We start from the raw sequence: 24,609 nt of genomic DNA, 5'->3' as shown, positions 1-24,609 counted from the left end.
GCCAATAGTCCAATCAAGGAAGCTAAAGACTTCCAAAAGTTTAAATTGATTCTTTACAACGTGGTCCAACTCAGGCGCTGTAAAGAAAACTTTCGCTGCGGCGAAAGCAGATCTTCAGAGGAGTCGATTAAACTGGAGAAGTCTCCCTGGGAGGAGGCAGAAACTCCCAGAGAAGGAGCTTCCCCAGTTACATAAAACCTATACCTCTTACGAAGCAACTTAGAGGGAGGGTAAGCAAAAAGAGCCTTCCCTAAGTCTCTTTCATAGACATCCATTTTTCAGTCTCTTTCAACGAATGTCTAACCGCTTTAGATAGAACTAGTTTTGGAGAGAGGGTCTGAAGTTTTCCTCCTCATCAAAAAAGTCGAAAAAAGTGGGGAGCGCGGAGCTGCTTTCTCAAAATAATCTGGATAAGATACCAGAAGAAATCTAAGGAGACGTGAATACACGAGAGGTGATGAGAATCCTCCTCCTCTACTTCTTCTTCATTCTCCGATACCGCCGAAGAAGTACGGAACTACAACCGGATCTGAAGGTTTCGAACCACCCTTGGACTCATTCATCCAGTTGGTTAACATCTCTAACTGCTTGCGCAAAGGCGCCAGAGACGAATCAAAAACAGTTAACGTAGGCTTGGAAGAGCCTAAATGTTCAGCAGGAGGCGGAAAAACTACTTGCGCCTCGCTCTGAGCCGCCGAAATTTGAGGCGAAACAGGCGCATCAGGCGTAACAGACGAAAAAAGCGCTAAAGAAACACCCTTAGAACTGCTAGCTACAGCGCTAAAACCACAATCTCTACTAGTAGATGGAGCCGAAAAAGCACAGATTGAGGCGACGAACGAGCCGCTAACGGCCGCGGCGCAACCCTACTCTCAGGCTCCTTATACACTTGACTGGAGGAGGCGAAGAATCGGTGCCTGAACGCCTCTTTAAGGGACGCGAAAACGGCGAATCTCGCAGAGCGCCGCGCGACCGGAGACGAATCGCTTGAATCATTCGAAAGGCGTCTGACCGCAACACCTTTCCAACGCTTAACCGAGCCTGTTGAGACGCAACAGGCTCAACAAGAGAGGCGCCTGTCTGTGGGCAAATCCGATCGACTCCCTGGACTTCCGGTATGTCTTCTCCCCGGTGCGGGGGAGCTGGACAGTGACCTTGTCTAGGAGACGTGTCAGGACAGACAGACGCACCCTCAACTACACTCTTACCTGAAGCCGCTTTCTCCAAAAACGTCTTAACTGAATTACCAAGTTGCAAAACCGTATTCGCTAGTACCGAAAATTTCTGATCTAACCTCGATTCCAGACTGGCAATGGTGTCGGAAGAAACTACACGGGAAGCCGGAGAAGTGGGATTAGTAGGAGGAATAGGAGGTGTAGTTAAAGGAGACATAACAATTTGAGAGAAACAGAAGGAACAGATGCATCGCAAGACGAAGCAGAGCTAAGTCTACTTTCCCTAAGCGCTGCTTTTCTAATTCTGTCTTTAGCTAATTTCTCCGAGTATGAACTAAAAACTTCCATTGAGAATCAGTCCAATCACTACACTCGTTACATGTTCGATCTGCTGAACAAACCTGTCCCCTACACTTAACAACATTTAGTGTGAGAATCATACTCTAACTTGATAATCTAGTTTTACATCCTGAGATGCAAAACCTAATCCCGACGACTAGAATCCGACATGCAACGCCTAAATAAAAGCAAAATAACAACACGCCAAAAAAAGAGTACTTCACCAATTCCGAAGATCAATTCCACAAGAAAAAAGCGAAGCAAAGTCATCCAACCGCACCGACCACCGATGTTCACCGGACGCCGGCAGGAAAGAATTGGATTCACCTGGGCAGTTGTACCTGTCTCCCGCGAGTGGAGGGAGATGACGTCATCACCACCAGTGTTGGCGACGCCGACGCGCTAAATTTGAATTTAGTATCCTGCCGCTCGTGGAAATCACGGCTCTATAATTGTTCGGTAAGACACTACAATAAAAATGGCTTCTCTTAGTATCAGAATCCTTCTGACAAACGCGACGGCCGCCTGTGCGACATCTTGCACCTTTGCCAGGGGGGGAAAGTTGCTCAAGTTAAAAACTCAAAGAGGAGCCTCGCGACTGACTCTCTCGTCTTAAGAAGATTTGGAATATTCTGGCGCCTGGCTCCTTGCGCCTAGCGCCTGGATAGTTCCGCGCGCCTGGAATGTTCCGCACGCTAGAAAGGAGACTCGCTCCTGGAGCGTTCGCTTGCGTGGAAGGTCCCGTGCGCCCTGATAGTTCCGAGCGCCTACTAGACCCCTTTTAGAAAAAGCCTCTTGCCCGGAAACGTTCAATGGAAGGATCGTTCTGATTGCCACTGTACTACTATAAGGCTCCTTGCTCTAGCCGTCTGTTTTGCGCCAGGCTGGCGCTTCGTCTCTTTGAAGGCACCTTGCGCCAAGAAAAATTTTCTAGAACGCGGCGGCTCGCTGCTGGCTGTTGGAACGTGGCTCACGCTAGCTTGCTAGAACGCGGCTTCCTAAGTTCCTGGCTGGCTCTTGCTCAGTGTTCTCTTAGTTTTCAGAGAACGCGCTAGATCATCAAAACATATACATTTTTCGTCTTTTCGGATGTAAGATGAAGAGACGCACTTTTTTAAGGATGCCTTTTCAATGGCTACCCTTGGCAGTCTGGGACGCTCTACAGAACCTGCTGAGGGGACGCCTGACCGGTGGGGATTCTCTGAAACCTCCTTACGGCTTTCGACATTCCTTCTCCCCTGGGCTTGGGAGCTTGAAAGAGGTCTAGGCCTGGGAGCGAGACAGAGCCGATCAGACGCACCCTCCACTGCAATGGGGAACACTAGTAATCACTTCTTACCTTTCAATAACTCGCATTTTGAGCCACAATCCTTGTCTTCAAATTGCAATTATGAATTTGAAGTTTCTGCGAAGTAAGAAGGTGATGAGGATGCAACACTACTAGTACTGTTAATACTCTAATTGCTCGTTAGTACGAGTTTCCAAAAAACTTTTAAAAGAAACGTATCTAGTTACATGCTTTACTGACTCCCTAAAGTAGGAAGTCAGTATATTTCCTCAATCAATTCTAACACTTATTACACGTATTAATGAATAAATATTAATATTTCCCTTTCTTGCAAACTATGTGAGTGTCTACCGAAAATTTCGGTAGTACACGTCATATATTCTTCGAAATTTTCGAAGCCAAATTCATTAAAAAGTTAATAAAAGCGTATGCCGAACCAAAGACCCAGTACTTCCTGCAAAAGACAGCCCAGAAGATCGATGGCGATGAAAAAACGAAAATCAAGTCAGGAGGTAGCAACAACATATGTTGACACTACCGCGACAGAGAAAATCTGGTTCTAGAACAGGAATGGTTCCTATTCCTGCCACCCAGCGGCAGGGGGGTAGATCACCTGACCTACCTGCAGCGTGTGCCGCGAAAATGACAATTTGTCGAAAATTGCATTTTTCCTAACTATACAAACCTGAGGTCCTTTAACAATAGGAAGTAGCTAGCGGCAGCTGGAACGGTCGTAAGCTTCGAACAAGGGGAGAACGGTAGTTAACTGCTTGTCCGACAGTCGCGCGCCGCGCGACTGGGAGGTAAACAAATCACTTTTGCTTTTTGGCCCCATGCAAAATACGCAGAGTGAGGGGTGGTGGGCATGAGGAGGGACTATATGTAAAGGACCTCAGGTTTGTATAGTTAGGAAAAAATGCAATTTTCGACAAATTGTCATTTGTTCCGATACGTAATACAAACCATCGTCCTTTAACAATAGGAAGACTCAATTCGGTGGTGGGAGGAATCTGAGTCTTTTGATGAACAGACTGGTGTTCGTCCATCCCTGGAATGCCTCCCTGGTGGTCGTAAGAGCGAGGGAGGGATCCAAGCCTCTGTCCGATTGATCGGGGGTGTGCACCGCAGGATCAAATGGTCAGACCTCTGGGCCGAGTACTAAGAAGAGAGGCAAGCGTATCTCTTCGTACCAGCAAGCAAGAACTTGTTCCTGTTTGCAAGAGGCAACATAAAGTATGGGTTGTCTCAAGCTGGCATCCACTTCCTACCCCCTTGTTGGAGGAAGTGGTGGATAATATGCTCCTATCCCTAGTGAAAGGGATAGGATGGGGCTCTGTGAGTAGCTCACCTGCATCTTGTCCTTATCCAGCAGGGTGACGACCGTGTCCCCTCTAACCACAGGTAGAGGGGAAGAAAAAGATGGGAAGAGGAGCCAGTCACACTCTCATTCACCATCCATTCTTACGGTCACAACCAGGACTCGATGCTGTTCAGCCTGCAAGGGTCTGGGTTCGCTACCACAACGTGTTGAGCAGCCAACCACGGGTCCCAAAGGAAAAAAGATCCAAGGACCTGTGGGCAATATCCCGAAGGTAGAAGGAAGGGCATGTGGTCTGGTTGGACCAGACCCTGCCTTCAGTACCTGCGCCAAGGAGAAGTTCTTGTGGACAAGGCAGCATCTCCTTCGCATCGAGGCGGTGAAGTCCATTAGGGAGGGGGGATTGTGAACGACTCGAACCAATCGTCAGGGACCGAAGGGTTCTGAGTCTTCGCTACGAAGTTCGGTACGAAATCGAGCGTCACGGATCCCCATCCCCTGGGTGCCTGACTTCGCAGAGAAGTCATGCAGTTCCTCAGAGGAAAAGAAGGAAATAGTCGCATGACCTATCCCTCTTCTCTACTTCGGTGATGTCCAGTACCATACTGGTCTGTCCGTTAGCAACGAAGTCTCTCGCCTCCTCCATCCCCATTGCAGCGAAGTTCTCGGTAGTGGATAGGACACCGACACTCCATGGTGGGTGTCAATGGTATGGGTACTGTGACAAGCTATTAAAACGAAGTAATGTTGCTGTGTAACAACCGAACTAAGTCAACAGCGTAATTCGTAACTGACTCGGGCGCTCTGACAGCTGCCGACTGACTGCGTTCGGTAGGAGGCAAGTTGTCAAAGCATCCGAGTAAGTCACGTGACCTTCGCCTTTAAAGGGTTATGCCGAGAGACAAACAAATGATGTATTTGTTTGTCACCAATGCCGGACAGCGAGGTGATGATTCTCTTAAGGCATGTACCCAACAGGCGAAAGTCAATTGCCTTCTAGAGACCGAGGTCCCTGAAGGTAAAACATCTCATGTTTGTTGAATCTCAGCTAAGGAGAAACAACACTATGTACCGTTGAAGACGAAGGTAGATATGAATGCAACCTACGTCTTCACATATGAATCGAGAGAAGGATCTCAAGATTCATAACCTGTGCTTACAAATGACTGAAAACGCTAACCGCTATTTCATTGCTGTCCGGTGAGAAGTCGTAGTTGCAATGAAAGCGGGGCGTTCTTCGGTAATGAAAACACAGGTGAAAGACGCCTGAAGAACTGCTTCTCATGGGCTGAACATTTGGAGGTAGAGCTGTCAGGTCGGAGAGAGATCGATGTCTTCTGACACATCTTGTAATTCGGGTTGAACAATGAAGCAATTGTACACCTACGAATACGAGATATTTTGAAGACAAACTCAGATGTCTGCAAAATCATTCGCATTATCGCAGTGCGATGCAGCGGGAGACTTGTACAGACTTCTGTTACCAGTGCTGGTAAACCAGAAAGATGAAGAGTCCAAGAGATATCTCTGTTGAAAATTCTCGCAATGTCGAAGGCGATGGAATCTAGCGTCACCGCAGTAGATGGTCCTTCTTGCATTATTCGCGAGAATCCCCGTTAATCAGAGACCTAAGTCCATGATTGTTAGGCAGAGATACGGTTCGGTAGTCAATCAAGCAGGGGAGAGAGAGCTACATGACCGTGAATCTCGGAGGCCCAGCTGATACTGGGCTGCTATCAGGCAGTTCAATACGCAGTGGTTGGAGCTGCTGACTCGTCATCCTGAGTTGCCAGGTAATCCATTATTCCACGAAGGAATGCGTTCGGCTTAGAACTACCGAGCATAAAAAGATATGCTCGGGCAATTATATTTAGGCGAAACGAATTTCGGTAAATATAAAAGTTGAAATGGTGTTGTCGTGACAAAACCATAAGTATATAAAATTGAAACTGAAAACTCCTGGGAGGTTGCAGGCAACCCCGAGTTGCAGTTCCATTAGAATACTCTCGTCTAAGTCGCAATCCGTAGAATAACTAGGATATGCGCCTACCCTCGGACAATTCAACTGCTTAGCAGAATCATGTCGCGAGGTTAATATACGTAGTATATTTGTAGGATTCTGAACAACGATCTCATCCTAAATTCTTTCCTTCAAGAAAACAACAATAAGGATTGGAGATCGACCACCTTCGTTCTCTATCAAAGAGAGTGAAGGAGAAGTCTTCCTCTCGAAGGAAAGCTTCAATGGTGAAGCAGAATACTAAGACGTAGTTCAAGCCAAACTGGATATTCCCGTCCGATCTCCTCTATTCCAGGTTGGTCGCCTACTGTGAGATAGTTTCTTTCAGCAGCAGTCTTCTTCACAATGCTAGAAATTCCAGGAATTCGAGCATAGCGAGGTTCCCGATTATCGTGTAACATATCGGGGATTCTCGTCTCGCTCACTTTGGACCGTGGTCTTCGCGTAAGTGTTTGAAGATCGTAAAAAAACTCGAACACGCCCTCCTGAATGCCTCGCTAAGAAATTTCCGTAGAAATTCTAAGCATCTGCGAAACCCCAACCGACGAATTCCGTCCAAACGATATCGGCTGGTGGTCTCCTCGCTTCCCGTGGAAATCGAGAATGTAGCAGGATTCCTCCTCAACGACCGGGGCTTACGTCAGGTAGGACCCGAAGGTCCCTCCGTAGCGCAGTCCCGAACGTGGGATCCTACAAAGAAATCTCTGTAGGATCCTTCCCCTTTCCCTCGTAGCCGTAAGGAGGGAGGGAATGGGGAAGGAATTGGATACTCGCTCGCCTTCCCAGTGGAACTAGCAGTTGGAGAAGAGTAGGAGCAGCCATCGCCTTGCGGCGATGGCCTCTCAGAGTCTGGGAAACCGTATCGTCCAGGAGAAAACGTTTTCCCCCGCGGAGGGTTACGAACTCTCACTGTAGGTAAGGGTCTGCCGCCACTAGTGAACGTCGTCTGGGTGGGGCTGATCGACACCTGACAGAGAGAGCCGATACCGTCCTCCGACTCATTCCAGTCCTCGTCGAGGTCGAAACCTCTCAGGAGGACCGAAGGAGTATTTAAATACGGTGTCCGAAGACACGTAGAAAAACGCCGCTGGTCGCAGTAGAGGAGGTGGAAGTAGCTTGATCGAGCGGCCAGAACTGAGAGAGCCTTCTTGTCCCGGAGACGAGAGACACTGGTTCGAGACAGAATCGGCAAGCTCCGATCGCGGCAGACCCACCGTCGGTTTGGGTTCCCTCTCGGGCCCCCAAACGACTCGAGCAGAGACGTGGGCTCTGCTGGTGGGAGCGGCAATCCTTCCGCAGGGTCATTATGCTGACGAATCAGCTTAATGACTTCTGCAAATTCCTCTGTATCTCGGGAGTAACCGCGTCTTGCGGAGTAGGACCGTCCAGTCCCTCCAACAAGAACAGATCCCTAGATACTCCTCCTTCAGAAGGAGGAAGAGCGGCAGACCCCTGACGGTCGCCTCAGCTAATTGCGCGTATGTTCCTGGTCGGTCCTAGAAACCGTGCCTGGTCCATACGGCGTCATAGCGGGGTCGCGAGCGGCGCACCTCTCGCGATCACTCCATAGGTACCTCGCTCCTCCCGGTCGTAGCCCGAGGAGGTTTGAAGGTACAGGAGAGGCAGACCTGACGCTCCCCCCTAGCTCGCTGGCAGGCACCCGCGTGCTTGGAGGGCTGCTGCTGATCGCAACCCGCGGTGGCGATCGAGCAGTATGCCTAGCCTTGCCGCTCGCCTGAGGCGAGAGGCTTGGCTGAGAACGTCGACGCTGATCTCTAGCGTCAGGCGAGCTGTTGCTGGTTACGTCTTCCCGCGTGGTCCCGTGGGAGCGGCGTCAGGTGACCTGCTAGGCTCGCTGTCACGGTGAGACCGGCGAGCGTCCTCTCGTCGCGTCGAGCCGCTGGTACCAGCCGTGGCTGGTACCGACGGCCGCGGGGACCCCTTCCTCGCCTCAACCCGTTATGGGAGAGGCAGACCTGACGCTCCCCCCTCGCTCGCTGGCAGGACCAGCGTGCGTGGAGGGCTGCTGCTGATCGTCAACCCGCGGTGACGGTCGAGCAGCAGGCCTAGCCTTACCGCTCGCCTGGGGCGATTGGCTCGCTGAGAACGTCGAGACCGATCTCTAGCGTCAGGCGAGCTGCCGCTGGTCACCGATCCCCTCCGCCCGGTCCGGTTCATCGGGAGCGGCGGACGGGGTGACCTGCTAGGCTCTGTATCGCAGTCGAGACCGGCCAGCGTCCTCTCGGCGCGTCGAGTCGCTGGTTACCAGCCGTGGCTGGTACCGGCGGCCGCGGGGACTCCTTCCTCGCCTCAACCCGTGGCTGATCAGCGACGTCACGTTAGCCCGAGCAGCCAGTTTGATCGCTGCGAGAGCGTCCACTGGCCTGGCGAGAGTCGTGTGCACGACTCTCGCCAGTCTTCTGCTCCGCGCCGCTGTCTTGACGGCGAGCGAGCTCGGGCGTCAAAACTTTGGCTGGACGGTCTTCTTGGAAGAGCGTCCACTCGGTGCTTCATCGCGCAACGAGAAGCGGCCGAGACGGAACCTGGTTTTAAGCGGGGCTAGACACCCGGCTAGTCACGCCAGGTTGAGGACTGCACCAGCCGAGGCTGGTGCCCTCTGGTCCCCGTCGACTTCTTCTTTGCAGAAGAAGCGACGGGCCCCGTTCCCGAAGGAACAGGAGGACCAGCAGAAAGAGCTCCCCAGCTCGCCTGAGCGAGCCGGGCCCTTAGAAGATCCCGAGGAGTCTTCTTAGGGGGAAGGAGGCAACCTTCTTCTTCTTCGGCGGTGTTTGCCTTAGAAGTCGAAGGGGAAGGAGAGGCAGCGGACGACGAAGAAGACGCGAAGACGACGACGACACCCCTTCTTCCTTCTCCTTCTTCTTCTTCGCCAGGCTCCGCAGGACAGACTGTCAGGTCTTCCATCCAGGGAGGCGGAGCCGGGGCAGTTGCCGAAGCAACAGGGCCCGACTGCACCTGTCCGGAAAGACCTGAGACTGTGACAGCATCACCAACAGCAGGAACAACAGGAACAGGTCCGGAGAACAGCAGGAACATCTGCAAGTGAATGAGCAGCAGGCACCTGATCTGAAAGGGAATGGAGCACTGGGACAGCAACAGGTACGGCAGGCACGGCAGGTACCACAGGAGAGACAGGCGTCCTGTCGGCAGCTACCGTCATCCTCGGCACTGGCGCAGGTCCAGGGGGGTACTCTTTGGGCAGCGGCAGTCCGGGGTCGGCAATACAAAGAACCCAGGTGGTGGCGGTGGCACCGTCCTGATTGGCACGGCAGGAATTGGTTCTGGATTGCAGCCGTGGGTGGTTTTTACCGACATGACATGTGGTGTGTACACCAGGTGCGGTGACCTCTCCTATGCTGGTGTCGAGATTGTGGTTGTTGTAGTGGTTACCGTATCATGAGTGACCACTGCCGACCCCGCCAACCGCTGAATCAAACCCTGCAGTCCCAGCGACTCCCACACCTGTCCCAGGTCGTCCTCGCTGATGGCAAACCTGCGGAAGGAAGCAACAGTCGGGGTTAGTTAGAGGGGCTTCCTCGCGCCGGTGGGGGAGAGAACCCACCCAGAGCGGACGGAAGACCCCGAGTACACTGGACGTCCGTTACCAAAGGAGTCACTGGACTTTCCGATGACTTCTTGTGTCCTCGTACAGCACCCACTGCGCCTCTGACGAATGCATACACGTTACACAGGGCTCGTTGCGGGAGCACTCTCGCCCCCGACAACGAGTACAACCTCGTGAAGGATCTTACATCTACATCCAAGGTCGTCTCCCACGGATGTAGCACCTGCGGTAACATAGATAGATTAGTAAGAGGGGTTCCCTCACGCACGGGGGGAAGACATGACCCCACCCCGAACGCAAGGAAGACCCCCAAATACAAATACAATGAAGAAGCTGAGCGGGGGGCAGGAAGGAAGACGAAGAATCGGCTACCAAGGGAGTCGCGGGAGAGCTTTCCGACGACTTCCTGGCAGACCTTCGCTTTCCCCCCACCCCCACCCCCGCACAGCAGTGAAAAGTAATATGAAAATGAAACAATACTGCCCTTGCGATTCACTCATAGAACTTGGAGAAAAAGATCAATTCCCGGGTAAGAACGGAAACTTGATCCAATAATATGATGCTATCATAAAATATATATGGAAAAATGAAACAGAATACTGCACTTGCGATTTCATTTCACAAAAAAAAATCGTGGACATAAAAATCGTAAGGATCAATTCCCGGGTAAGAACGAAAATTGATCCAGATTAAATTCATGCAATCAATAAAAGAAAATGAAAAGAATATTGCAATTGCGAATCCACTTTCATTGCATTCTATTATACAAAATTAAAAGTTCGTGCCGAGCGCAATCACACTCTCGGTAACGAACGCACAGGGCAAAAAATATAATGAAAAAAGTACTTACATTTTTCAATTACACCCTTTCGCCCAAATACATGACTCGGCGCGAGCGGTTCATAATTAAGTAATGAAAATGAAAACAGTGTACTTACAGTTTCATTTTCAAGTCAAACAAACCATTAGTAGAAAACACAATATAAACCAAAAGCATACGACGATTTTATGAATGCGGGCAGAGAGCGATGACGACCAGCGTTCCTTCACACCCGCGGCCGAAAGCAAAAGTGATTTGTTTACCTCCCAGTCGCGCGGCGCGCGACTGTCGGACAAGCAGTTAACTACCGTTCTCCCCTTGTTCGAAGCTTACGACCGTTCCAGCTGCCGCTAGCTACTTCCTATTGTTAAAGGACCGATGGTTTGTATTACGTATCGGAACAATTCGAATTTCTGTCGGACGTCAGAGACATAAGCTAAGTACAGTAAGTCCTCGGGTTACGCCGGTCTCGACTTACGATGTTTCGTGGTTACGAACGCGCCCCCATAAAAATATAAAAAATAATATTTTGCGTCGTTCCGTCTTACGCGGTTTAGCGTCGTAAGCAACGTAAACAAACGCGAACTAGTTCCGGGCGCACGGCGGAAGAATACGCTTTGTGGGGGAGAGGACGGCGTCGCTTCGCTACGCTCATTCCTCGCCCATACGCCATTTTGGTTGTTTACACTGCCTCTCTCTCCCTCGTGTTGTATCGTTTTTGTAACTTTTTGCTCTTTGTTATGGCTCCCAAGCGCAAGGCGGACTCTTCTGATGGTAGTGCATCGAAGAAAAGAAAGGCCATCACCATGGAAATTAAAGTGGACATTATAAAGCGATCTGAGAAGGGAGAAACGCCAACAAACATTGGCCGCTCGCTTGGCCTTAGCCGTTCGACCGTTGCTACCATTATCAAAGATAAAGAGCGCATCGTTGAACATGTGAAAGGATCTGCTCCTATGAAAGCGACAGTGATAACTAAGCAGCGTAGTGGTCTAATAATTGAAATGGAAAGGTTATTGGTGCAACTTCTGGAGGTTCTTTTTCTCTTCACTAACCTCCCCCAGTCTCTCCAGCACCGCAGCTTCCTCTCCAGTGTGCAAGCCAATCAAATTAATAAAGGTAAGGAAATGTTCTCTCGTTGTTATTGATAGGTATTTACATTAAATCATGTAGTATTTTTCAATGTTCCGACTTACGCTGAAAATCGTGTTACGACGCATCTTAAGAACGGATCAACGTCGTAACTCGAGGACCCCCTGTATATATCTGCCGGGGAAGTTGCATGTACAAAAAAATTAGTTTCTTTTAGCAACTAAATTGTTTTCCAAAATAATTCTTTCAGTAATAAACGTGCATCAGCTGATTCTAAACGTAAACAAAAGACAAAAATAGATTTTTATTGCTGTATTTTGCTGTTTATACATTAATAGTATTATAGTTGGGTGCTGTAATCATTACAGTAAATCATGTTTTTTTTATCATAAATATGTTCATTCACAAAATAGATATAGTACTACTATGTACTTTTAGTTTGGTGCAGCAGCCAAATCATGAAAATAGAAAGGAATTGTTAGGTAATTATACTTTTGTTTGCTGATCTGATGAAGGGGAAATTGAAGATAGGAAAGAATAACTTTGAAACTGTCTTGAATTTAGTTTAAGGTGATAGTTGAAGACATATTTGGTGCTTGAACTAAAGTAGACAGTTATAAACATTGAAATAGTGGTCTTGGGTGGGTTAATTATTAAAGTAGGCAGTTTAAAGCAATTTTTAGAGGGGTACCAGGATAACACGGGTATTTACTTATTACGGGGGGTTCTGGGCCCTATCCCCCGCGATTAACGAGGCCATACTGTAGATACAATCAAATGTTTCTAACGTTTTCGTACATCTGGCTGCCAAAAACCATAGAGGAACGACTACGGATAAGTGAATTATATACAAATTTTTTTTTTTTTGCTTTTTTGTTCTTGCTAGCACTTTTCATTGATTTCAGTCTATATTTTGAATTTCTTTAATAACCGTATGCCAGAAATAAATGTAACCTTTAATGTTTGCATGCTAAGAATGGCAAAATCATCGTTGCCACATTAGTGGAGGCTTCACACATACGCTGTTTCATTATTATAAACTGTTTCCATGAATTCTAGTTGTCATAGTAATGCAATAATGATAAAATTGCTTTAATATTTATGTATATATACTTCCAATACATAGCCTAATTTCACCAATTTCAATGTTTTGTGTGTAGTCTTATACCCAGTTTGGAGGGTCAACACATACCGAATGGCAACAGAGAGAGGAGAGAGGAGAGGAGGAGAAAAGAGAGAGAGAGAGAGAGAGAGAGAGAGAGAGAGAGAGAGAGAACGAAGAAGAAAAGGGGTGGCGGTTGTGGGGGGGGAGAGAGGGTAGGTGGAGCTTTTTACGCGTGTTCGTATCCATTTCTGGATAATGGAGTTTTTGTCTCTTGGTACAAGGACAAGTGTCGTTATTCTTTACAATTAGTGATTCACGATACCCTTATAAATTACGGCACTGGGTGTAATGCACTATAGCAAAATCTCATTCTGATACGAGTGTTCATTACAGAAATAAGTATTGCCCAAAAACGTGCTTGCACTGTCGCTGAAACCCATAGTAGGTATGCTGCTTAGTTGTCAATCAAGTTTTTTGTAATCAAGTATTTTTTACAAGCTACCTATTGAATAAATTTGTATTTTTCTCAATAAAAACATATGCCCCTCAATGCTAACTTTCCTCTTTTAACGACTTTCTGGTCATTGCAAATTCGGCCCCACAATTTCTTATGGTGCGAAAACAGAGGCACAGGGACCGAAAACTATTGCGTCACACTACAGCAGTAATCCGGCAGTAAAACATCTTCATATATCCAAAAAGTAAATAATAAAGATATATATGCGCATTACAATTATACCAATTACATGAAGAGCTGATAATTTGCATGAATAACGTAAACTGTTCTGCAAGAAAGTTGAGTAAAGCAATTATTTACAATAGGTACGAAAGTCAAGATGTCGTGATGTCATAATACAGGACTTAAAAGAACGTTCTAATTCCAAAAAAATAATTACTTAAATTTGAGTCAGAATCGAGTTACTTTTTCAATAACGAATATTTTCAAATTAATCATCATAAATATGTAAAATATTGATTTTTACTATTTATTTAAAAAATTATCGAAGTGCACTCTTCGTCGTCGTCTTCTACAAAACAGTTGTTTACTCAGTGAGGAAAAGTTTTCAGATTGTTGTGATAAAAGTGCCCCAGCGTCTGTGGGTACAAGTGGTGTGCGGATTTATCCCTGGAAATGGTTAGTTTATTGACACAAGCGACTCCGTAAACATTGAGATGGCGTCAATCTTCTAAATACCTCGAGTTGTAAGTAAAAATGTTGAACGCATTTTGGTGAGATTTGCAGTACGTTTGAGACCGTTTTCAGTACCCTCTGTTTAAATCTTAAAATTTGGCCTTAATTTCTAACTTTGGAGAAAATACTTACTTCCGTTTCTCACCAACAACAAGTCGCGACTGATGCCCATCTCTGATGTCAGGACGCGTTATAATGTACTTTATTTTGGATTGTCCAAGCTGATCGAACATGGTACACTCTGGACCCTACGGTTTTTTACCCTAGTACTTCGAAAGGAGAGTAGAGGTCTTTAGCTCCGTGTCTCACCAACAACAACTCGTGACTGATGACCATCTCCGGTGTCAGGACGCGTTATATACCTAAGTACTTTTTCAAAGGGTGTCCAGCCGTGATCGTCGGTGAGTTGGCCAGTTCATGTGGTGTTTTACTCTAGGCTAAGGGAGTGGGAATACCTAGCATGCAAAACTGGCTAAGGGAGTGGGAATACCTAGCAAGCAAAACTTACCTTAGGCTAAGGGAGTGGGAATACCTAGGCTAGCATGCAAAACTTACTTAGGCTAAGGGAGTGGGAATAGTAGCGTGCAAAACTTACCCAAGGCTACCTAAGGGAATGGGAAATTGGGAATAGGTAGCGTAAAAACTTACCCAAGGCTAAGGGAACTGGAATAGCGTAAGTCCACGCTGAAGAACATTAGCTAGTAGGTATTGCTACCTAGCCCTAGGGAAGGATAACCTATATAGCCTAGATTTCAAGAAACATCGTAAGCTCTGATTAGCTAACACTAAAAATAAATCATACTTGAAATTAACTTAATAATTTTAACATTAGTATTGTACTACCTACCTAAATACGAGTTGGTCAAAGTTGCCTGAAAAAAAGGTTAACCAATAAATTTTCAATAATAGGTAGGCTACTCACCGGCGTGTCAAAGCAAAACATACATTCGTCTTTGTACACTTTGTCCCCTGCTCTAGGAACTCGGATTTTACCAAAATGTTGCTTTAACTTCTCCATTATTAAGGGAAGTCGATCAAAATAGTGTAAGGTCCGAGAATGACACAAACAAAATTCCACTCGTAACGCTGTTGACCGCAAGGGCGAAGAGTTATGTAGTGGTGTTCACTACGACCGTCTTGTCATCTTAACTTCTTATTCCTAAAAACCATCATTTAAAGACACTATTTTAACACATTTATCTCATTGAATATTATTTCATCTAAACTCACTCTATAATTATCGATATTTTACCAATTAATAAATTTAAATATAAAGAAACGCTCTCGTCTGAATCGTAATTTAATGGAACGCTTTCGATGGAAGGAAAATACGTTCATGAAAGTGCATTCTATTAATAACAATGCCAGTAAACAAGACGCGTTTATCCTAATATTAATTTTTTTGCCATCATACTTTATTTCAGAGGAATTCAAATGGTTGGAAGTACGAAATTGCGTTTGATTTCTCGGTTTTACTACTTTAAATTCACTTATAATGTAAATAATGTTCAATTCATTCATTCGGAAAAAAAATGCTTGATTAAATTTCGGAGTTCTAAAAGATGACGCCCACGAACATCATCACTGGCTTTCTATTCTTTGTCAATGCATTGCTGAAATGGCGTATCACAATAAATGGAATAGTGAATTGAAAATATAAGGTAAAACTAAGTATTCAAACGAGATGCATTTTCGACACTCACACGAATTTGAAAATATGTGCGCAGACATTTTTTGTTTATCGCACGCAGAACGTCATGTCACGCAGGAAAGTAGCGACCTTACGACTTAGGAGCCAGCTGAAAAGACCAGAGAAAAGACTATCTTAGGAGGGCTTTTTTTCATTATTCCTCAAGGAAGTTGTACTATATAAGGTTGTTTATACAAAATAAACAAATGCCTCTTCTTGCAATTCCTTGATATCTTGGCACTGAACCTCTTAGTACTGACGAAATATGGGTCAACATATATGATTTGTCGATTTTATCATTACGTTACTTTAGCGCGCCTTGATAGATTTAATTGTACAAAATGTGACGAGAATTGGTATTCAAAAGTCGCAATTTTGTTGACTGATGGAATGATCTTTAGTTATTTAAGAAGGAAACCCATGAAGCAATTGGACAATTATTTAATGCCTTACAACGATAGCAATAATCATAATACTACTACATCTATATTTTTTGTGATACTCTATGAACAACGGCATATGCCACGTTACATAAGACACTTACACAAAAGAATAAAAGAAAGCAAAGGGTTTTATTTTCAAAATATAATTTTTATGGGTGACAATTAAAGAATTGCATCTCTTGTAAAATATGTTTACCCTCCAGTGTAATAATAATAATAATAAAAAAAAACGCCCTTTATGTTTGTCTTGTATGCTTAAGAAAACAAGTAAAAATGCGCCGAAGTTTCTTCGGAGCAATAGAATTTTCTGTACATCGTATAACCAAAGCCACCGAAAAATATATCTATTTTTCGGTGGTCTCGATAAAAGGCTATATGAGCCGCGGCCAATGAAACTCTCACCCGGCCATGGTTTCTTGTGTTGTTGCGTTGTCAGAAGCATGATTATGGTTATCTTTAACTTTGAATAAAATAAAAACTACTTAAGCTAGAGGGCTGCAATTTGGTATGTTTGATGATTGGAGGGTGGATTATCAACGTACCAATTTGCAGACCTTTGGCCTCAGTAATTTGTAAGATCTGAGCGCTGACAAAAAAGAAAAAAAGTGGACACAAAACGTGCTGACGGACAGACAAAGCCATTTCAACATTTATCTTTTAAAGAAGACTAAAAGTTGAAGACGAACTTCAAGAAGGTCGAAACTTCCCCCCCCCCTTTTTTTTTATAATCAATCACTTAACTCTTTGTTTTCCGCAGTGACCTTTTTCCTCAACCAAATATTTTACGATGCTGGAATTCTAATCTGCACTGTTTTCCTCTGCACAGTCGTCTATATATGTATAAGGGTTGGTTTAGGTATCCTAAATTCTTTAGATATCTTACAAATCCCATGAATGAGAAAACTGATGCAATGGCACATCGTTCTTGCACGGTTTCGAAGAAGCTAAAAAAATCTCTTCGAGAAATAATTAGCGCTTTGTTTGACGTACTCAGAGTCATGGGACTGGATTTCTGCTCAGTATGTTATAACTTAGATTTCACAAGGTAAATTTCCATATGATTTCGTGTAGAAAAAACTTCTGTATATTTCTTTGACGAGGGATATTTTTTTGTTTACTTTCCTCTGAAAGAGTTCAGTTTTTTTGAGAATGCTCTTAAAAAGGATTTTCTTTTTACTTTAGTAATTTGTTTCAGTTTTTTTTTTCTCATTTTCGTAATCTTAGAGCTATTATGTCATAAAAAATCATTATTGTCAACCGTTTCTCGTACACAATGTCAACTTGCTGATATAAGTAAAACCTCTTTTGCTGTTTACTTCCCTTATAATGTTGTGCGTAAGTGTAAACCAAATATGGATGACTGTCAAGAACCTTTTTACGGACACACACACAATGACTACATGAGGGGAAACTTGGTGTCATTAACGGTAAGGATAAATAATGTATTGCATACATCATGGTCATCGATCGAGCCTCATTGGTGCCGTTCTTCACGCACTGCGCGTCAACACAAAACACTGACATTTAACGGCAACTTACAACAAGACATCGATGTTCCATTGACTTTTGTTTGTAAATGCCCTAGATACATTTAAATAGGCTTGAAGTTTCCTTCAAGATCGCTTTGTTAGATTATCCCGAAAAGGTAGTATATAGGCAAACATTGTCGTCAAAAACGGCAACAACGTGACGATGAGACTAGTGATCATCGTGCACTTTCCCTCTGTCAATAAATCGCCCTCATAATAATATATTGCTCGCATTCTAAAGGCTCACCGGCACTTCTCAGCGATTTCCTCTAATCACGCGACTTACCAACTGCTCGTAAGTTGTTACTATGACGGGCAACGAGGAATCAGTTAGGAGATCAGGTAAATCATTAGACCTATTTACACAGCGCATGGTTTTGCCCCCTCCAAACTGACTTTTAAGAGAGAGAGAGAGAGAGAGAGAGAGAGAGAGAGAGACGAGAGAGAGTAGAGGGGAGTGGAGAGAAGGGATGAGTGGGAGACGGAGGAGATGAGGGAGATGAAGGGGAGAGAGAGAGAGAGAGAGAGAGAGAGAGAGAGAGAGAGAGAGACTTACAACATCTTGAGACATATAATCCTTTTGTCATATCTCTCTTTGATACCACTTCACACTCGTTCACTTTCCTACCTGATTTCCTTGTCCACCAATGATTTATCTTATTACCCCTCGTGTCTCCCTCCCCCTATCCATTTCACATCGTTTTTCCTCCCGACAATGACAGAGAAACAGGACTCCAAACACCTGCAACGGACTTTCTAAAAAAGGGGGCGAAAATAAGCGAAGGGTTATGGTGTTAATGACAGATGACGTGGGATGGTACTATACTTAACCGACAAGTTGCTCGCGAATGACGTGAAAGGCTTTGGGCTCCCACATGGACGTGTTTGATGTTACATGTGAATGCTGATATAAACAAGCTCTCTCTCTCTCTCTCTCTCTCTCTCTCTCTCACTGACATACACACTTGGGAAAATGCAGTCAGATAAATTGGGCGCCGTAGACATAGGGTTATGTTTATTAATAACAGATTTCTCTCGGCCTACCGGGCATCAGTCCACCCAACATATCTACTGTGGCCTGTGGCCTACAACCTCATCTCTTTAGACTTGGCGACAAACCGAAAAAAACTGATACTATCCCTCAAAGATACGCAGACATAGATGTGTATATATATATATATATATATATATATATATATATATATATATATATATATATATATGTAAATATGAATTAGCCAGATGTCCAGCCAGAAAAAGATTCGTGCGTTTCTGAGGGCATCTCTGATAGAAATACCTCTAGATTAACAGAGCACAAGACTGGAAGATGAAGAAGTTTTTTGTGGATGCTGTTGAGAACTGTTCAAAGATATATAGTAGGACTGACAAGAGTCAGTCAATTGCTATTGCTGACGATGCTTTAGGGAATAAGACTCAAATATAGGTGATGAGGAAAGAATGCAATGTTGCCTTATGTCAAGAATGGTATTGCCAATAATGGCAATTCGTTAAATTTCTGGAACCGGACATCGACAGTCACGTAAACCAGGTGATGCGAAGTTGGTAAGCTGGTTTAAATACAGCTGGCTTTATGACAGCACAGGTCTGTGTCAAAAGTAGGATAAGTTTGAATGAAAGGCCTATTGTGGATTTTTGGGCTAGGTCCAACCATCTTAGATGCCAGGGGTTTTTGCTGGTTTAAATTAAGCTGAACATATTCCAGCATTGGACCTGTAGCACTAAAGGCGGTCGCCTTTATATAAGTGTAGTCAACTTGGAAGAAACCGAGTGTGAACCTCAGGATTAGACGCAACCAACAAATATAGTTGTTCAGAGTAAGGTGGCCTTATACCAGAACGATGTAATGCATAGACTAAGCTAATATGAGGCGAATCGAAAAATTGGAGTAATGTAAGTCTGGAGTTTTGTAATTCCTCTTAAGTTGCCTAGACAGATAAGTAAAAGTACACGATGATCACTAATCTCATCGTCGCGATAAGATATAGGTAACATTTATAGAAGATTTTCTGTACACACAAGCACACATCTATATATATATATATATATATATATATATATATATATATATATATATATATATATATATATACGCACAGGTAGCACATATAGTAAACCAAGCAATTAGCCAGTGTTGATCAATGAACCAATGAACAACAACACCACCAATTTGATTGAGGAAGCATCGTAGATTTACCCAATCATTATTCACCCAACTCTACTTGAATCGCTACATTTAGACTCATAAGAACTGATATTTGATTTCTGTCAGATAAGATATACGCAACAAATGCCGTTTTTATAATATTATGATAAGCTAGGGCATTGAGTTACCTACAGCTTAGCTTGTGTGGCCATGAATGTATAAAAAGGTAAAGTAAAAAGTCAAGTATTTAGTAGGAAAGGTTTGTCTTGCACTGAATCACAAGCAATATCACTAAAATAAAGTTTAATTTATAAGGAGAATGACGTTTGATTTGAACTATATAGAGAAAGCTGCAATGCGAAAAAATAAATAATAAATAAATGTGAAACGAAAAAGTATATATATAATAAGATATATATATATATATATATATATATATATATATATATATATAGATATTATAATATATATATATATATATATATATATATATATATATAAATTTATGAATAAAACGCGATTTTTTAATGGTTTAAAAGCAGTTTAAAAACGAATTTAATTTAAATACAATATTTTTGATAAATTTATAAAACCCTAGGTACCGTTTATTTCAAAAGAAATAAGTGAAATGTACAGTTTTTAAGGAATAGTGTTCTTAAACTTGGTAATAGTTGGTATGTACGATAAAGAAGCTATATGCTTGTCATTTTCCATAAAGAAATAGTCCAGGTCAAGTGTTCTCCAAATGGCACAAGATTTGTAATTGCCACGCCCACTCTATGTCAGGTAAAAGCTTATCCTTTCTACATGTCAAAGATTTTTTTTTTTTTTTTTTATTAACCGTCTCTATTTAAGAATTTCCTGAGTTCTTACTCTAACACGAATAATTGCGTGTTGTACTGTAAAAGTCCTTCTGAAATTATGTAAATAGACGGAAGGCGGCCAGGACCATAGGGTGTAAAGGAGGTTCCAGAAGTGTTTCCCGCCAGGTTCTGAATCAGTTCCTTTAGAATCAAGTTGTTCAATGTATGCCTTGGTATGCCCCACTATTGTTCATGGAGGTTTTGCTCCTGACCAGAACCGGCGTTGCTTAGCTACAATCTTTTCCTCCTAGATTGGTACAAATTCCTGCACCAGACTAGCTCAGCATTCGGCCACAAGACGCACGCACCGAACGGTGCTCCAGAAGCATGAGACGACTGCGAGTGAATATCAGAATATGCACTAGTACTACTACCGGACCTGGAGGTTCATAAAGGATAGACCAAAAGAGCTGATGTTATTATAATCGATGGGTGATCATCATGATCCAACGCACCCGGCTGGTGGTCACCACCTCCACACAGGTGATGTTAGTAGATGTTAGTCAGCAAATAACAGAAGCTTTTATGATCAAAATAGGGGCCAAAAAAAAAAAAGTGAAGAGCTGGCAGACGCCGATCTCCCTTGGGTTCTTCCTCCTCCACCACCCTCCTCCGTCCACCTACTCCTCCATACCTCCCTCCAACAACCCCCAGCCCCCTATAGGGACGTACAGGTGGCAGGCAGCGCAGACAATCGGAATATGGCGCTGTGATCATCATCGTCACACGAAAGGACGGATCGTGGGAACGCCAGCCAGCCGCCGTCACCAGTATACTGCTGCTAGGTGGCTGGGTGTGGCCCTCTAAACAAATTATTTCCTATAATGCTTTCATGTTATATAATTTGCCCCATCGACGATTTTGCCCGTGCAACTGTCACATACACTGATCAGTTGGTCGGTTGCCTTTTTTTTTTTTTTTTTTTTTTTTTTTTTTACTCCCACGAGCATGGAATTTTGTTTTGGGGGTAGGGGGTGTCAGGTAAGACGGGTGTCTGGGTCCCACAGGGTTTTAGTGGTAATGGCTGATGATAAAATGCCATAATCGCTGGAGGCAGAGGGGCGTCGTGGGAGTGATAAGCAATATTTATTTATTTTTCTTTTTTTTTTTTTTTAATAAATTTTTATCGCTCGTGTGCTGATCTAACTGTTGCTTGGCAGTGCGATGAGGAGACGAAAGAATCCGTAGTGGTTTATCTTATTCATTATTCCAAATAAAAGGGATGGCTCAGTTTATCCTCAATTGACTATCAAGAAACTTGACATTCAATAAGTAAATAAGTTAAAGACATTTCGTTGATATTCAATATTTTTTTTTTTTTTTTTTGCTTGGCTCGTCTATTGCGTGCGTAATCTCTGCGTAACGTGCTTTTTTTTTCATCTTTTTTTTTCATTTTTTTTTTTTTACCGTGAGAGAGATCAGGCGCGTGTCGGCCCTCGTAAAAAATATGGGATGCGCCCAGCAGAGGCCAGACCATTATTGGTTCGTCCGCAAATACCTCTAAATGGTGGACAGACAACCACTTAGTTTTTTGTATCGTTCATTCTCCCCTCCCCCTCCCCCAACTCCCCGTCTGGAAAATGCGTCTGTTGGTAGAGCATTTGTTATCATTGTTTTTCCCTTTTGTTTTACTATGCAAACGATAACCACTGGAGAGTTCTTTCTCTGCCGCTGCGTCTAAACATTACGTCTTTCGTAAAAGCGCCAAAAGGTGAATGTGGTTCAGTCAAATCTAAATCTATATATATATATATAGATATATATATATATATATATATATTTATGACCTAAAACCCTAGAGAGATCTTTAGCAAGAACGTCTGTGATAGCCAAGCAGTCGGGAAAAAAAATAGTTAAGAATTTCCAGGCAACAGAGAAGAAGAAAGGCTCTTTGCTTCAAGAATGGTAGAAGCTTCGGACGTCGTATTGCAAATGGTGGTAGTCTTTCTCATAAATGTCCGGAGAAATGGAATACCAGTTATTAAGACGAAAGAAGGAAATAACAGACTTATATTAGGAGAGAACTTTCTCTGTAATTCCAGAGACGTCAATAATAATGATATTGCAAGTTTCAAAGCATTCAGGAATCACGAGATCTCTCTGTCTGTCTCTAAACAGTGTCAGTTTTCCTTATTTTCGTAAACCGACAGATGACCAAAATACTATATTCACATCAACCGTGCATTTGATGTCTAGGCCAGTCCCTTACGACGCTCCTGATTGGCTGTTGATAAGCCAATCACAAGGCTGGAAACTCTCAGTCTCTCGAGAGAGTTCACATGGGTAGGATCTATATTCCACCTCTCCTGAGGGATACGTCTTTCAAAATTATCCCTCAGGAGAGGTGGAGCATCAACCTGCCTATGTGAACTCTCGAGAGAGACCGAGAGTTTCCAGCCCTGTGATTGGCTTATCAACAGCCAATCAGGACCGTCGTAAGGGACTGGCCTAGACATCAAATGCACGGTTGATGTGAATCTACTATAGTAGGAGAAATTTCCCGTCTATACTTGCAGAGATTCAAACTCGTTTCATTAATCTTCTGTAATTATTGTACTATGCATCATTTCTCGTTGCCAAGTCGTTATTCAAGAGTCATGATCTTCACAAATAAAAAGATATGAAGAATTCTTTAGGTAACACCTAGATATCACTTCACACAGGTTGTCACCAAGTTACGGGTGAAAGTGAACTCCTGCCAAGTTGGAACTGGAAGTGAAAGTGTACACAAGGAGTAGGTACAGTTACAGGTAAAAATTACCTTGTACTATTTTCAAGGAGACAAAATTTCCCAATTCAATTACATGAGAGGATATTGTAGTCACGTGAACACTATTTAACCGCATAGTTCAGTAATCGCGTCTTGTTTAGACGTACATTGATTAATGACGATGTATGTCTAAATCTTTTTTAGGTATCTTAAATAATTTGCCTAGACCAGGGAACATTTAGATCTTCAGTCTAACACGCTCTCCCAGCTGACCTGTCTAGGCTTAAATTCTAATAGCAATTAAGGTATAAATACTTGACTGTCATTCAAGTATGATTTGAATATTCAAACAATCGTTGCAACTGCAATGGTCATCGACAACGAAAGAAGGTATCTGAGGTATACGTAGAAAGAGTTCTAATATTGAATACGCATAAAATTCTTTGCTCTAGAAAATAAAAACTGCATAATTGAAAAGCTCCTTTGATTTATGGAAGATTCTTGGGAAAGATGATAATTACCATCATCATCCTGGAACTCAGAAAGGAAATCTTTTCTATTTTGAAAAATGAGGTACTAGCCAGGTTTCTGATTATTCTCCTATGTTCTAGTGTTTTAGCCAAACGAGTTAACTCTTTGCCTCTTTATCATTATTATATTATTAAATAACATTCCCAAATGAGGTAATTACATGAAATACTACTACAGCGATAGTGAACACATAAACAATCACCCGAAATGTACCAGCGACAACTTGAGAAACGTCAAGTGTTAATAAGTAGCCAACAGACATCGTTACCAGTTTAGTGGAGCTTCACACATGTATACGCCAATGCATTTACAAACTGTTTCCATGAATTCTAGTTGTCATAGTAATGCAATAATGATAAAATTATTCTAATATGTGTATATACTAGATAGATATGCTAAGTTCACTTATTTCCACGGTTTTGTGTAAGTCTTATACCTAGTTTGGAGAGTAATCACATACCAATTGGCAACACTGCCAACAGGTGCTCGCGGACAGTCTATATAGACGCAGCTTGGTTAATGACGAATTACACGACGTAAATTCCAGTCTATTAGTATAAAGGGTCTGCCCAGACCCGGGACCTTTAGATCATCAGTCTAACGCTCTCCCAACTGAGCTATCTAGGCTTATTTAGCAGTGTGTCTGATATTTTATGAAGGAGATAAGTGTCACATGACTCTCATTTAAGTGTGATTTAAAGTTCACGTTTCTTGTAGTTGAACCTTCAATGGTCATTTAAACCAAAG

General features: G+C 43.6%; 1 protein-coding gene across 1 annotated transcript in view; it reads right to left on the bottom strand.

Annotated features, from left to right (window-relative positions):
- LOC135224423 (ubiquitin carboxyl-terminal hydrolase 5-like) overlaps positions 1 to 15,056 on the bottom strand; it is an 85,083-nt gene extending 70,027 nt beyond the window's left edge. Inside the window, exon 1 of the mRNA XM_064263408.1 lies at positions 14,855 to 15,056. Coding sequence (XP_064119478.1) covers positions 14,855 to 14,950 — 96 coding nt within the window. The 5' untranslated portion in view covers positions 14,951 to 15,056. The remainder of the gene's footprint in view (positions 1 to 14,854) is intronic.
- Positions 15,057 to 24,609: the final 9,553 nt, after the last annotated feature.

The sequence above is a fragment of the Macrobrachium nipponense genome, chromosome 12, assembly GCF_015104395.2.
Source record: "Macrobrachium nipponense isolate FS-2020 chromosome 12, ASM1510439v2, whole genome shotgun sequence".
NCBI classification, from domain to species: domain Eukaryota; kingdom Metazoa; phylum Arthropoda; class Malacostraca; order Decapoda; family Palaemonidae; genus Macrobrachium; species Macrobrachium nipponense.
This window is presented reverse-complemented; position numbering and strand designations above follow the sequence as displayed.